Source organism: Pelodiscus sinensis, chromosome Z, assembly GCF_052426305.1.
Source record: "Pelodiscus sinensis isolate ZL-2025 chromosome Z, ASM5242630v1, whole genome shotgun sequence".
Taxonomy (NCBI): domain Eukaryota; kingdom Metazoa; phylum Chordata; order Testudines; family Trionychidae; genus Pelodiscus; species Pelodiscus sinensis.
In genome coordinates, this window is record NC_143085.1 from 5,489,638 (window position 1) to 5,505,538 (window position 15,901).

General features: G+C 42.3%; 1 protein-coding gene across 12 annotated transcripts in view; it reads right to left on the reverse strand.

The window, feature by feature from the left end:
• Nucleotides 1-15,901, reverse strand: part of DEPDC5 (DEP domain containing 5, GATOR1 subcomplex subunit) — a 67,042-nt gene that overhangs the window by 31,816 nt on the left and 19,325 nt on the right. For 5 of the 12 annotated variants that reach the window (XM_075898019.2, XM_075898021.2, XM_014574776.4 and 2 more), the window contains 10 exons: nucleotides 15,800-15,869; nucleotides 14,886-14,922; nucleotides 14,020-14,140; nucleotides 12,609-12,832; nucleotides 10,580-10,783; nucleotides 9,768-9,903; nucleotides 7,249-7,346; nucleotides 3,827-3,892; nucleotides 2,120-2,303; nucleotides 217-377 (listed from right to left, as the gene is read on the reverse strand). In XM_075898019.2, the coding sequence (XP_075754134.1) occupies nucleotides 217-377; nucleotides 2,120-2,303; nucleotides 3,827-3,892; nucleotides 7,249-7,346; nucleotides 9,768-9,903; nucleotides 10,580-10,783; nucleotides 12,609-12,832; nucleotides 14,020-14,140; nucleotides 14,886-14,922; nucleotides 15,800-15,869 (1,301 nt within the window). The remainder of the gene's footprint in view (nucleotides 1-216; nucleotides 378-2,119; nucleotides 2,304-3,826; nucleotides 3,893-7,248; nucleotides 7,347-9,767; nucleotides 9,904-10,579; nucleotides 10,784-12,608; nucleotides 12,833-14,019; nucleotides 14,141-14,885; nucleotides 14,923-15,799; nucleotides 15,870-15,901) is intronic. The other 7 variants (XM_014574781.4, XM_014574775.4, XM_014574782.4 and 4 more) reach the window with 5 other exon arrangements.

Here is a 15,901-nt window from a genome sequence, read left to right on the forward strand (position 1 = left end):
ACCACATGACCCTCACATAATATTGAGCCCATCTACACTGGGCATTAAACTGCATGAGCTGAACCGTGGTTTTAAGGCAAAGTTCTGGCTAACGCTGCCCACTCTGGACTGGACAGAGGACTGCGAAAGCTGTTGGGGGAACGGGGACGGGAGTGAAGGAAAAACAGGACAGGATGTATTGTGGAGAAAAGGGGCTACAGAGTGAGCGACACTCACCTCGACTGTACAGGGGGCTGCTGCTAAGAGGGGGCGGTACAGCGGTAGATGGTTTCTGTGGTTTGGGATGCACAATGATTTGATATCCTTGCATGAGACGCTGACAAATGAACTCCTCAAACACTTGTTGGGCTGTCATCTGCACACCTTCCTCGTCTCTCCTGAGCACCAGAGGTTAATCACAAGACCAAACAGCATAAGAGACTGACCACACACTTGCTCATTTCCAATTTTCCCAAGTGAGGCCTCGTTCCTGCAACAGAATCTGTGCAGGTGGAGCCTAGTGCCTTGCAAGATCAGGATGAAAGACATCTGCATGTCTATCATTTCTAGCAACAGTGCGCGGGGGGGGTGGCTATTACCAAACCACCTAAAAAGAACAAGTTAGCCATTTTATAAATACTTAGAATAAGAGTCAGTCTGACCATCAAGATTAATTTACAAACAGCAGCAGCTAAACTTTGGACAGTGGTATTTTTCAGCACTCGTACTATTTAGCAAATATACTCATAATGATACACACTTCTATAGCAGTGTTTCTCAACTTTTTTTTTTTAAATAAAAGTACCCCTTTAAAAAAAAGTACCCCTTAAACAAAATTAGAAGTACCCCTAGTACCTACAGTTTTCAGAGAGAGACAATTTTTTTCTAGCATTGCAACACATTTGTTTAAACAACTTAATCATAGCCCCTTAATATCAGCAGTAGACATAGTGCAGGAAGTGTTGTGCATGTAACCGATGGGCTGATGATGACAAAATTATTTCCCATTTCTTCTCTGTGCTTCACTTCTGATGATGAAATTTTGGGGTATAAAAAAGGACAAATAATAAAGCGCCGTAAAACTTACAACAAAAATTCAGTTTTCCCCAAATTTCAGTTGTGTTGACGTACCCCCCAGACTTCTCTCGAGTACCCCTAATGGTACTCGTACCACTGATTGAGAAACATTGTTCTGTTGGGCTTGTCAGAGTCTCAAAGCAGCTTATCAATAGGAATTAAAACTCAAACACCTTTAAAATGGGGATAACATTTTCCTACCTCAGAAAAAAGCAATTTAAGGTACGAAGCCAATCAAAGATTGGTTCATCATTGTCACTTGCTATCAAAGCCCAGAGAATAAAACCCAGATGCTCTCATGCCAAGTGCTGTGCTACAGCCAACAGCCTTATCCCCTGCTTCTTCTCATCATCGACATCAAGCTCTTAGAGTGGCAGCCATATCTCCAAGCAGATTTACTTCAGTACTGCCATTTATTATACCTACATGTGTAAGTTTTCAATATCTCATTGGTGAATTGTCTCCGTCTTCCCTAATAGGAAATTAGCCATCATAGCTCTGTTCTGAAGCTTCACAGTATGTGGGAAGTTTCAGTGATGCTAAAAGGAAGATGCATGGTTTTGGGAAGAGTGACCCTGTTATCGGGTAGCTACTGCACAGCTGCAAGAGAATTGCAGAGTGTCTTTTGGTTTATCACACCAAGGAGATTTTCCTTCCAAATTTCTCCCAACAAAGCATCTCTGGAAATATGGCAGAGTAGTTAATTTAAAAATAAAATAAAATAGATATTCAGGATATCAGGGCATTTATCACAAAAATTATGGAGAGGAGGGGAGGAAAGTCTTTTAAAATGAACAGCCCTGCCAAGTTTTGTCCCCAAACTAAATTTCAAAACTTAACATGGAGGCAAAACCGATCGATATTACCAGTTGGAAAGGTGCAAAGCTGCAATCTACAAAGAAAGTCTACGTATTCCACTGCTAACCACCTTGGCAACTCTATTCTCACTACCATATGAAAGTCCCTCCATGTTCATATTCTACCACATTATCCCTGCTTGGGATTACCTGGAATCTCTTGGTTCAATGCAAGAGATTGTACTGGAGGAAGTGTTGGCACAAACCTGTCAATGTCAGCTTCTGGGAGCAGATCATAGCAGCCCTCAGTGTAGTCATTTTGCAAGCTCTGGCGGTCTGGGAAGTAGTCCGTGGTCAGTGGAAGGCATGCGGGAGTAGTGAGAGATTTCCAGTCCACCCCAACTGTACAACAGAAGCCTGGCACTACGGGGGGAGCAGACAGTGTCAGAACTGCCTCGTTGCATCATGGGGAGAAGAAAATGGGGGCATGTGCGGACACACATGAAAAATTAAGGGCAGGGAGGGAGAAGGAGGATGTGTGAAGAGAAGAAAGTAAAATAAATATGTGAAAGATATGAAAGTCACCAGGGAGGGGGTGGATGGGGAGGGAAGGAAGGCAAGTAAGAGAGAAAAAGGGGAGGGAGAGAAAGACAGTTTGTTAAACAATGCAGTGCACATGCTAATTCAATCCCATCATGCAAATGGGATTCAAAGTTAATACCTTAAAATTATCTGTTGATTGTAAGCTAGAGCTGAAATATAGTTGCTGTGCTGCTGAGGTTACTGCAGATCAGGTGCAATTTCATATTATTAAACATATAAAGAAAAAAAATCAACATTCCAAGTCTGGACAAGCAAATCAGACCAGCTCCTAGTTGATTGTAGAGGAGAGGTTGGAGAGGGAAAGAATGAAAGCCTGTTTCTGGGATAGGTAGCATACAACAGCCAAAAAGAGAACATTTCTACAGTTATAAAAATAGAAGACAGCCAGAAGAATGGGAACAAAGGGGAAAAAATAGTATCTTGTAATCTGCTTTACCCCCTCCCTCCTAAATTTAGGCTATTAGTGTAAGAGTCTAGCGATCTCAACACACAGATAATTCAACATCAAACAATCTACTGTCAGCCAACTGTCAAGGGGGTACCTGAGTGAACTTGCCCTACAAGCTCTGGGTGACTGCAGTTAAACAAATCATTGTTGCAGAGATCTCACGGATAAAGTTGTTTCATTTTACCGTGAACATTTTAACATTAACAAGGGGGAAATTTGTGTCAGTTCCGTGCAACAATGACAGACAGCTGCACAAAATGTTCTCTGAAGCAGAGCCATGCCCTCGCTCTTGTAAGAGATGGAGGCATGTATGTATCTTGTACATAAACTGTTGCCTTCCTTCTGTTTTCATTAGATTGTCCTGGTGGCACCACACAGAACCTTTAAGGTTCAGAGGCAGATTAGAAGAGTCCAGCAGCCTCTTCAGCACTTGATGTAAAAATTATGTGCAGAGAATGAATTCAAGAAATGATGACGCTGATAGAATGAATTCTTAGGCAGGAACAAGTAAAGCCACAATATATTAGGGCTCAATGGAGAGCCACTGACAATCACAGGAAAGCAGAATGTAACCCTCACTGCTTCCATATACTCAGGCCATAACTAACCTACAGCTGCAGTGCTGTAGTTTAATATTGCATCAACAGAAGAGATTAGATTATGTACATAGATGGAACACTCTCTGAGAGGTGGCAGTTAACATAACACAAGAATTCTTCCATCAACCTAACTATGGCACTCAGATATGAAATTTTTCATAGCCCTTAGCAACACAGCCACAACTAGTCTAATTTTTTAATGCATAGATCAGGCCTCACTGGATTCCCAAGTCTTTGCTCACCAACCCTGGAGCCTCTCTATGTGCACACACTCCATCCCTCACCTACACAGGCCTTCTACCCAGCCCTCCCTTCCCGCTTACTCGGATCCAGAGAGGTGGAAACAGCATCTTCCAATGAATCTTTGTTCTGGGTTTTTAAAATCATCCCTGCGAAAAGCAGACACGTATTTTATTACAAGTGATCATTTATGAACATTCATTCCTCTTCCTTCCAAGAGAAATTCAGACAAAAACCGGAAAAGCTCGGTGTAATTGTCTAACACATCTCCCCAATCTCCAGATAGTCAGGGCACTGCAGAACATAAAACGTATAAATAAAGCAAACACCTTTAAATTCAAACTAAATCCAGATAAAGTGGTTCAGTACTAACAAGGATACCATGGTGATGGGCACCTTTATAAATGCTTGCTATAGAAAATAATTGAGAGTTACTCAATTATTTAATCTTGCTAATCTCTAGATTTCACCCTGAAAGGCTAACCCATTCTTTCCTAATTTTGGCACTTTTTTGAACATGCGGGATGTTTTGGATCAGATTTTTCCTTCTTAGTTAAGGAAAAAAGTGAGAAAAGCTAATACATACATAATGTATAGAGGAAAACGAGTGTTAAAGTTAGTAACAATTTAAAAGTATTTATATAGCAAAGGAGGAAAATAAGATGTCCAATAACAGAATATATGATGGGGAATTTCAAGATAGTGCTGATGTTTTAGACACAGATTAGCACTACTGATTGCTTTCTGGGGGGGGGGGGGGGGGGGGGGGGGGGGGGGAGCTGGCTCTTTGGATTCAGCCAGTATCGCTAGAGACCTGCATGGGTTAAAACAAACAAACAAAAAAGGTATTGGCATCTGTATCTGTGGAACAGTGCATGGATATCAGCACTGACGTCCATGGATGTGGATATCCATGTACATAAAGAACCCAGATTTGCAGGGCTCTAAATATAGCTCTATCTAGCTGCCTAGGCACTTACTGAGCTGGAAATCTGGAAAGTGATAACCCTCTAAGAATTATTGAAATAGAGTATCTCTGTAAAAACAAACCATGGCTAAAATACTTTTCAGGGGAAATATTTGTGGATATCAGAAGAAACCAAGTTCCTGAAAATACGACCGTTCATTCATTATTTTTCAACTTGTCAACTGTACTTGTCTACACTATTTTAACAAAAAAGGGGAGGGGGTAGGAGGAAGGGAAGAGAACATGCCCAAGATCAAGAGGGAAAAATTATAACTGTTGTGGGCATTTTCAGACTGAGTCACATTTTCCTCTCCACTGTGCCAGATTTGATCAAAACTAGTATTGAGTTAAACCTGGTTACTACTGATTTATGCCAATGCAACTGTCTGCAGAATTTGACACCTTTGTGTTTAACTATAGTGCTACTGAGATTAACTCAACTCAGAGTTCAGGTAGCGTGGAGAACGCATACTAGGCACTGGTTCTAAATATTTGACAGGGGCTGATTTTCAAAGTTGGAGCCTGCCATTTTAGCCAATGAGTGAAAATGCAAGAAAAAAAAAAACAGATGTCTTGTACATTATATAGCAATTTACTTTAACAACAGATGGGTTTTTGATTCTACGATGATGCTAGGAAATCAGAAAAGGATGCAAGGACAAGTTGCCAATACTCTTGCGTCAAACCCATTAATGACAGTCGGCCATCCAGTTAGGAAAATGCAATAAGACTTGTTTTCTCTAAACTGCCATTGCTGGACAATACAAATAACATGCTGACTGCCAATATAAACAGTAGGTGTAATGTTTTTTATTAAAGAGGCATATGTTGCAAAACCTGGGTGAACTATTCTGTAATCAATAGAAAGAAGCCCTGATATGATTAACTGAAAAAAAAATCATGGTTGGAAAGATCAATTCTAAATCATAGATGATTCATGCAATAGGAAAGGGAAGAACAGGCTATGTGAGTCATAGCCATTCAGTAGTGGCTTCAGCTTATTAGAGAGTACAGTTACGAAGAGATGCTAATAGGGAATTTTAAGAAGAATGGTAGCTACAGACATAATTTTGCATAAGAATCACATGTAGAGGCCATTACAAACATGCTGAAGCTTCTAAAATCAAGATGGTTGAAAAAGGAAAACATTTTTATTGCTAGAAAGTAGACACACACGTGGCACAAATTATATACAAGTATATGAAGTGCAATTCAACAACTCCCAGAATAAAAATAAGAAATCAATTTGGAAGTAAAAAAAATAATAATAATAAAATAGTGTTAAAATGAAACTCACAGAAGGACATGAAGAGGAAACAACTTTACAGTGACTAGTTAACTGGTAATGATTTCCACACATTTATAGGTGCAAAAAGTGTTACTGGCAGTAAATTTGCTAGCAAATAATCTCAGCCACTGTAATGTGCTGGGGACGTGTGTGTAATAATTGCAAAAATCGTAACTATACATTGAAAGGTAAAAATTCAAAATGAATCTGAAATTAGGAGAGAGCAAAGGGAGTCTAAATATTCTGTTCAAAGTGTTGGAAAATTCTACTACTGATCATGTTTCATCTACATAGCAGATGTGTGTTTATGGCCTAGCTTTTCAAAGTATTGGTTACTGCAAAATAAATGCTTCATTTGGCAAATTTGTTTTACCGCCTTTAAAAGATTCAGAAGAACTTTTGAAATCTTCAGTAACAGAGGTCTCGGTAGAAGAAATGCACTCCTAATAATTTGCAATTTAGTGTTTAAAAGTCCATTCCTTAATTATAGATTTTTATCCAATTGTTCACACAGGCCCAAATCCAAAAAAAAGCAATTAATCACATTTAGTAATCTTACACACAAGGAGTGCCATGCTTAAAGTTAGGAATCTGTGTAGCTGTTTTGTTGGCTCCAGGCCATAAAGGATCTGCAACCCAGCACCTACTATTCAAAATGCAAAACCCTATTTGCAACTTATCTCAAAGGCTGTAGCTCACTACTAATTACCAGAGACTTTATTCTGAGAATTATTAGAAAGAGGGAATCATTTCAAATGAGAAACTCCTACTAAAATACATATTCAGATGCATTTTACTTTATCACAAGGAGAACACCCAACATAGTACTGCTCAATAAAGCACACAATGAAACAGAAATTTTTGTTTCCCTCCTCCACCATGTCCGGACACCAGGGCTTTTATACATTCAATGGAACAGATTGCCTTACTTTCAATGGAACTCTGTAAGAGCTTATTTGTTAAGCACAAATAAAAAAAATGGATTTTTTAATACCAGGAAGTGCAAAAAATATAACCAGAGGAGTGGAAACAAAATAATAGAAGGGGATAGGAACATAAATGGCTCAATGTACAGTTGTATATTACTTTAGAGCTATTAAAGAGCTGTTCTCTGTAGCTCTTGGTTCCAGGCTATTATTTTGCCACTGCTATCTGCTTACATGGCTTCCTCCTATAGATTCATATCCCCAGTCTTTTCGTACTTCTACCTAAAATCCCCAAGCCTGCTCTGTTGACTGGTACCTTATTACCTGAACCATTACTGCTGACCAAGTTGCTTGTAAACTCATCCATTCCACTGAAATTCAGGAAGGAGATGCTGTCACCTGGATGACGAGAAGTGATGTGCCTGGAGAGAACAAAATGCTGACAGAATGAGAGAGAGTATTGTTTCTTGGTAATGAATCAGAGCTGGTCTACTCGTTTAAATCAAAACTCTGATGCTATAACAACCTGGAGTCTAAGATCAGCTGTTGGTGAAATCAATGCTCCATTCAAACACACAGGGATCAGGACTGACCTTGGAGGGATCTTAGGAGATTCTGGACCAATGCAAAAATTGGTCAATACAATTTGGTACCTGAACTCTAGTAGCGACCAGTACTGTATTCTCACAGAATGATGGATTTCACAGATGACAAACTACCTAATGCAACCACTGGACAACAGACAGCTAAAAAGGATGAAGAAGATTCCCATGGAATGCACAGGCCCAACTTTAAAAAAAATGGAATTTCCAAGCACACTCAAATCTATCATAGACCTATTCATGTTCAATAAGGAGGAACCAACTGAGAATGTGAAAGTCGGAAAGCATGAGCTTAGTAATAATAATTTAACATATAAAAGGAGAGGCTTTTTATGAAGTATCATGCAGTGTGTATAGATTTCTTTTTTAAAAAGCAAAATTTGGGAACTAAAACTTGGTGAGCATTGTATAATGAGAGCGAACATTCAAATTCACCATGAGTGGGAGAAGAGGAGAGAATTTAAAAGACATCATTAGTCAAAGGTGAGACTAAAACTTGTTTGGAAAAGAAAACTGCAAGGAAAAGGGACCAGTGTGACTTTCTGAAAAACTGCTTAAAATTGGAAAGTGAAAAACCCCTGTACTAGAAATAGAAAAAGGAGAGGAAACCAAAAAAGGAGGAGAGAGTACATCACAGTTAGGGCTTGAAATGATGTGATGGAGCAGCAAAATGTAAAAGTTAATGTCAGACGAGATGAAGGGGGAACAATAAGGACTTTAACAAAGACATAAGAGAAACTAATTCTTAGAAGGAAAAAGACCCATTCAAGTTAGTGATTGAGGAAAGAGATTACGTTAGAGACAATTTTGAAGTATATTAACCATTAAAAAAATGTAACAAGAAAAAAAATGAGAAACGCAAATACAGAAAATAAAGATCTTGTTAGCAGATGTAGATAAAAAGTGAGTAAGGATATAGGTTGGTGTGAGGAGTGCAACTGTGAAGCTCAGCAGACAAACCCATCACTAAACCTAGACTAGCTTCCATTCTATGCATAGTAAATACTGAATGATTTACTGCAGATTGCCCCCAGTTGTGAGCAGAACATGCTGATTCTGCAGGTCTGTATAAAATTCCCAATATACAGTACAGTAGTTTGGTGCATTGAATTAGGTGTGTAGGTAAACAGAAAAGCTTTAAGAATAGGTAGCCATTTTTTCTGGGGACTGTCAACTGCTACCCAGGTAACTACAGGCAGTCCCCAGGTTACGTACAAGATAGGGACTGTAGGTTTGTTCTTAAGTTGAATTTGTATGTAAGTCGGAACTGGTACATATTGTAGGGGAAACTCTAGCCAAACATTTCTCCAGAGCTCAGTTTTATTCTCCCACACCTCACTTCCCTCAGTCCTTTATTCTCAAGCTGAGGTGTCTGCTGAGAAAAGCCGCTCCGCGTCTCCCTGGTCTGCTGGGGAAGGGGCACTAGCTTCGCGTTTCCCTGGTCTGCTGGGGGGAAGCAGCTAGTGCGGGGTTGCCTCACCCCGTTTGTAAGTAGGGATCTGTTGTAAGTCGGATCCATGTAACCCCGGGGACTGCCTGTAGTTAACCAATAAGTGACTGCTTATCAGTTAATGGTCCCCGTTAACTGCATCCCCTGCTCCCCCACATGCTCTGCATTCAAAACTCAGACTGGCAGGACAGCTGAGTCCAAGCCCACGGGTCTGAGAAATTTTAAATGAAGAGCGCAGGGAAGCCACCTACCACCCTGTGCTGCTGCCTCTGTATCAGTTCTGGCACCCTGCAGCCAGAGGCTGCTGCCTCTGATACATATTTCCCTGTCCTGTAAAACATGGCTTTATTTCTCACCAACTCTCAGAAGTGGGGGAAAAAACAGGTCAGTAGACAAAATCCTTCTCTGTGCTTGAAATATACTTTTCTGGAATGGCAAGTTATAGCTCTCGAGACAGGGACTGCTTCCCTGCACCAAGAAGTAAGGCAGTTAACGAAGGGTTGGGGCATCTACTGTGGCAATTTCCAGGATGAGACCAAGGCAATATGCTGGGTGATTATGGGTCTCAGACATTCAGCAAGAAGGAACCTAAATACGTGGGGAAATACGTCTTATTTCATGCTTGCTCTTATGCCATAATTTTTGTCAGGCATAAGGCCCTATGTACACAGCACTGATACTGCAAAATATGCATCTCCTGAATCTCTGGGGGGGTTTTATCCAATGTGTCCAGCCCTACACACATTTACTTTTAACACAGAGCAATTCCTTTACTTGGGCGATGGCCTTACCTGCCAGTTGCCTCATGGTAGGCTAGCTCCAGCAGCTCCGCGGAGGAGTGTGTCAGATCCTGCTGCCCACTGCCCTGCATTTCTGCCATGTTCTGACGAGTTTGGTGGTGTATCTGGATTGCTTCCCCTGATGGACCTATGCAAATATATATTTAACACTTTCACCCAAAACTTTTTTGCTTTATTTTGCCCCAATCGGTCCCCAACTTCTTCTGTCTACAGCAGAAGCACAGCTAAGTGGAGGATTAAAATGGCCCTGCGGAATGCTGTCCTCTCAATCTACAGGAGGTAGAAAATATTCAGTATTTTATTTGCTTTCTAAAACATGTGGACACACTTTTTGGATGATCTTTTTGCTTGACTCAGGGCAAAGCATAGCGTAGTTCAGAATTTGTATCCCAAACCTGGAACACAAAGGTGTACACTTCATAACAATTAACTTGTTGAGATCAGTTGTAGACTCTCCAGAATCTCCTGTCTAGCAAACGCCACCAACACTTCACATCTGCTGCAGACAATAAAAAAGGAGAACTCTGGGCAACCATATCCACCATCTTCCATAAACTTGCGCCATGGTATCCAAGCACTGAGGACACCAGAAGAGGACAACATTCCCAAGAGACAACAGAGCAACGAGTTGTGTCAGCTTTTGGCTCAGTCCTCACTGTGGTGCGTTCTCTCTCAGGAAACCAGAAGTTACCTTTGGCAGGTAGTTTGGAGCAGTGCCCTTCCCATGCTAACGCTCAAAGTGCCCAGGAAAGGAATGAGTGACAAAAAAAACCAAAAACAACCTCCCTGTAACATAGACTCACCCACAGGAAAAGTGTGCATCCAGCGCCTCCTATTAGATGTGAGTTTCATGGGCATACGGGATGGTGCAAAGGGATTTATTAGTGCCCGCTGTGGTGTATACCCCCCAGGACGAATGTGCAGCATGGATTCTGCACTGCCTACATGGAACCTCCCTGGTGCGCTGGAGTCTCGCTGCTGTGTCTCTAGCATGTTCTCAAGGACATCTGCAAAATATAATTTTCAATTAACACAAGACCAAAAACAAGGGCCATGTGAAGAGTGTGCACTAGTTAGTACAATAAGGGCCCCTAGGACAAGTGGGAATCTGTTGAGGGAGGCTGGAGGAGGCTAGAAAGTACACCAGACAAGACTGAACTAGGAGGTTCTGCCTTTAAAATAGAAATGGAAGAGCTAACAGAGTACCTCATGGGCATAGCTTTAGCATAAAATGGGAAGGGGAAGGAGACGGAGAAACTTATGACACACACACGGGCTATATCACAGAACTGTTAAGAAACCAATAATAGTAGCTAGCTCTTAACATTTTTCATCTCTAGATGCTAAAGTTCATTACAAAAGATAAATAGTATCATCTCCAGTTCTCAGTGGAGAAACAGACTCACTGTGGAAGTGACTTGCCTACAATCACATTTGGTCTAGGGTAGAAATCAGAATAAAAACCAAGTCTTCTCCCTCCCTCCCCTCCCCCTCGTCCTCTAATGTCCAGTCCCCCAGATGGTCTCCTTAAAAGTAAAGGAATACCTGGTCTACTAGCATTTTTATTTACACATTTGCTTGATATAAGGAAAGTACTGGAGTATTTAATCAGCAAAAGTGTTAGTCAGTTTTAATAGGATAGTAGGCAGTTACAGGCCAGCATGTCTGACTCCTATCACAGAGCAGATACTGGAGAGAAATGAAATGGCAAGACCTCAGTGAAAAGGAAAGCGTAAACAGCCTTCATTAAGAAGAGACAGAGTTAAAAAAATCTGACTGATTTCTTCTAAAGAGCACTGAAAGTACTGGACAAGGGCGCAAGAGGATGCAGTTTACCTTGTTTTCAGTAGGGCCTAGAAGAAGGCACCACATACTATCAGTGGACAGGAGTAATAAAAAGGACAGGCCCCAGTGCTAACATAGCAAAACAGCTCTGTTAGCTGGCAGGAGGAAGGATCCAGAAAGTCAGTTATGACAGTAAATCCTCATGGAGCGGAGTTATAAATGGGGTCCCACAGGACTCACTGCTGAAAGCAAATTCTGCTACATAGATCAGTAAGTGGCTTGAAAAATGGAGCATGAGTTGCACATGTTCATATTGCAGATGATCCAAAACCAGAAGGGGACCAAGACGACCATGATTTTCCGCAAATGCTTTTAACGGAAAAGTTTTTTGATAAAAGCATTTGTGGAAAAGTGCGTCTAGATTGGCACGGACGCTTTTCCGCAAAAGCACTTTTTGCGGAAAAGCGTCGTGTCAATCTAGACGCACTTTTCCGCAAAAAAGCACCGATGGCCATTTTCGCGATCGGGGCTTTTTTGCGCAAAACAAATCTGAGCTGTCTACACTGGCCTTTTTGTGCAAAATCTTTAAGCAAAAGGGACTTTTGCCGAAACGGAAGCAGCATAGTATTTCTGCAAGAAGCACTTCTGCAAGAAGTAGGAAGTCAGTGTTCTTGCAGAAATTCAAGCGGTCAGTGTAAATAGCTGGCAAGTTTTTCCGCAAAAGCAACTGATTTTGCGGAAAAGCTTGCCAGTCTAGACACAGCCTAGATGTATTAACAGATGTTAATAGAGAAGGGAAATGGGTAACTCAGGATCAATGCCTATATATGGTAAGCGGTAAGAACACAAACCGGGAACTGGAGATGCATAACAAGGAGAGACGGCTCCGAACTAGGAGCACAGAGGTGTGCAAAAAGCTGCCACATGAATGCTGAAGTGAAACTTGCCCCCTCTGTGCAGCTTTGGAAGAGACTGACATGAACTCAGGACCTCCCCCTCGCTAGCCCCCAATCAACGAGTACAGCTCCATTCGTGCCTCAGTCTGACCTCGGGTGCTGGTGTAGCCCAAAGAGCTGCTGACTTCATACTGATGCAAATGAGGCCGTGGGATCATCAGGATGTTGGAGATCTTCCCCAGGGAGCTGTCATCGGAAGCCTGGCTCCTCACCTCCTCTGGGAGCAGGATGCGGCTCTGCAGGGAAGGGCTGGATGACACATCATAAGAGCTCGAGCTCTTTCTGGTGCGGCTCTCTCTCTCTCTTGCAGACCTACTAAGGGACAGACAGGTTCAGTATCACTCAAGTGAAATCCCATTTCCTGGGGAAATTAAGAGGGTCCAACAACTCCACACTCATGCCCACTGATGTGGGGGGGGGCACAAATGCCTGGGAACCCAGTGATTCTGAAGAGCTGGGAGCTCCTGGCTGCCGCTGCAGCTACAGAGGTGGAAGCTGGAGCTCTGGTCCCTTTAAATCGCTGACAATACTTCGGTGCATACTCCAGGCTCTCTGGCATGCTCTAGGCAACCCTGAGGGCTGCCTGGGGGAAATGAGTACCAGCCCCCACCCCTTCTGGGGGCACAGAGCAGGGCCCCTCCTGCCTTTCCCAGGGGCCTGGCAAGACTATCTGCCCCTTCGTGCCCACTTATTCAGGAACCTGTAGACCAATAACTGAAGACAGCCTCTGTGGTACAGGGAAAGTGTGTGCATCTTTGACTACATAAGTGAAATGGCGTATTTGCCTTCCCTAGCTAGCATATTAAATAGTTGTGCTACAGCACAGGATACTAAAGACTATAGGGATCTCCTAGGCAGGCAACAGTGCTGCAAAGGAAGCACACTCAGCACCTCCCACAATTCTGCAGCTAAGGAAATGATGGGATCTGGAAGGAACCAAGGCCCCAGCCTTACACATCTTGGAGTTCTAGAGTTCCCTTAAAACAATAAACGTCCTTAAAAATGTACTGGCATCATTCCAAGCTGAGCTCCATCCACTCATGACATGAGTGAATCAATCCACATATGAAGGTTTTTGCATACGCAGTGTCTCTAGACAGATACAATGCCCTCTAAGCCCCGGAGGGAAGATATAGAACTGATGACAGGCTAAAGTAGCCCCCTTCAGGCCCATCTCCATGAAACTGCACCGGAAACTTGGGGAGATTGAATGTATTTAGCCAAAACAAAAGCATTTGGCCAGGACATCAGGATGAAGACCCTACTCAGAAGAAATGCAATGGAATTCCCAGTGATCGCATGCCATGAGCTCTATTTCAATTCATTTTCAGAAATTAACACTTTCAGTTGTCAAGAGATACTCCCTACCCACCCTGTCTGGTATCAAATGAGAGGACAGAGCACAGGGAAAGAAGATACAGTTGCGATAGCATTTTATACATTGGGAAATGCACTAAAATGGTGAAGACGAACCAGAATCAGTTTGCTCAAAAGCTTCCTACCTGAAAGTAGTACATCGCTGGGCTCGGGAAGGGCCAGGCAGTCTGAACACTTGGGCATCATAGCCATCATAATCCACTTGAATGGGAAGCGCGTTCTCAGCCTCTTTAGGAGTCCCCAATGCTGGACACAGAACATAAATACTGGAGTCTCATTTATAATTACTGATTAAGCGCCAAGATTGCTGGACAAGTGAGATGCAGCCAGCTATCAATTCAGAGATAAGGAACTGTCCCAAATGATGCAGTAAGGAGCTGCATATAAAAAAGTTTTATGAACCAAACAACTGTAACAGATCCATTAGTTCAACTGGGAAAGAAATTGTCTAGGAACCTTAATTTTAGACCCACTATTCACTCCTTCCTTACAAATAGGGAATGACTGAATGCATGAAATGTTGTGACCATCTCTAATCTGGAAGTGCAAGCATGAGAAATGACCTCATGTAGGAGGACAAAATAATTCCTCCTTCTGTTCACACGCACACCCTGGAAAATGGTGGTAATGCAGGATGAAAATCCTGGGATTAGTAATTTGGCATAGATGGCATGCTGGCAATGCCAGTACCACGACCTCAAGCAAGGCAGTTAAGGCCCATCCTTCACATGAGCTTGGCCCATACACCAACTTGATACTATCTCCTCCGGCCGTGAACAAGTAGTAAGGGCTAAGAACCTACCCCATTGATCATGTGCCGTGAAGTCAACTTAGATACCAATACCAGCACCCCAGACTACCCAAGTCTTGTTTTGCTGTCCCCTTTCACACTTATCTCCTTTTCAATCCCATCAATAGTGATTTTGTTCTAGTGTCATTGCCATGTGAGCCATTTATATCAACTGGATTGTTCCACGACTGAATTACTCACAGGGGTCTCGACTGTTTTTCACTTTCTCTGTCAGCAACTGGAGGAGCACGCATAGGAAAGGTGATAAAGAAAACAGAACAGGTCAGCATGTTCTAAGGATATTGGACTCCAGAGTGACTGTGTGTCAGACTTAATACTTGTTCTCAAACTGCAGGGTTCACTTTGCTAACTCAAATCAAGCAATCATACCTAGTCACAACCCCCAAAGATATTGTCTATTCCTCCCTTGTCTCTTTTCCCTCATATTTTCCCATGACAAAAGGGGGCTTTCTAATAAGTCACATTAGCCAGAACAATTCACTTTTAAATTCTACGGACTACCCTTCAGCCCTATACTGGGAAGTGCAAATCTTCAAAACTAGCCCCACAATCGCATCTATCAAACCAAGGTTACATCTATACAGCAAAGGTGTAACTGCAGTGTGGATACTGATCTGGGTAAAAGTAGCAGCAAGGATATTGCAATAAGGGCTTCCACAAAGGATAGCTGGCAACATACAGGCCTGCTGGGGACTCTGGGTACATACTTGGGTTGCTGGCCTATTCTGGGTTTCAGGATACTATGTTTACACTGCTAAATAAAAGTTGGCCTGTGTGTGGCCTACACCATGCTACTATTACACCTTAATTTGCAGAGCAGATATACATCCAAGAGTCACAGCTTTGAATGCAATAGCTAGCACAGACATTAGTCAGTCACCACTGAGAGCTAGAAGGGGGCTCTGATGCCTGTCACCAAAAGAATTGTAAGTATTTTTGTATGATATGAAAGTAGGCTTTCCTTTAGGTCTCAAATTGTGAATTAATACGGACTGGGGGTGCTTTGGAAAAGATAAGGACTGCTGAGGTTTCGTGCTCAAAGGAGACACCAGTTTGTGCAGGACGCACAAAGAGATCCCCAGCAGCGAACCTACCTTCCTTCCTGCCAGCTTAATCCGTGGCGTGAAGCTGTTACAGAGGAGCTGGCTTTTGGAGGTGTAGAAACTGGAAAGCAAAAGCCAAAAGCTTAACTTTTA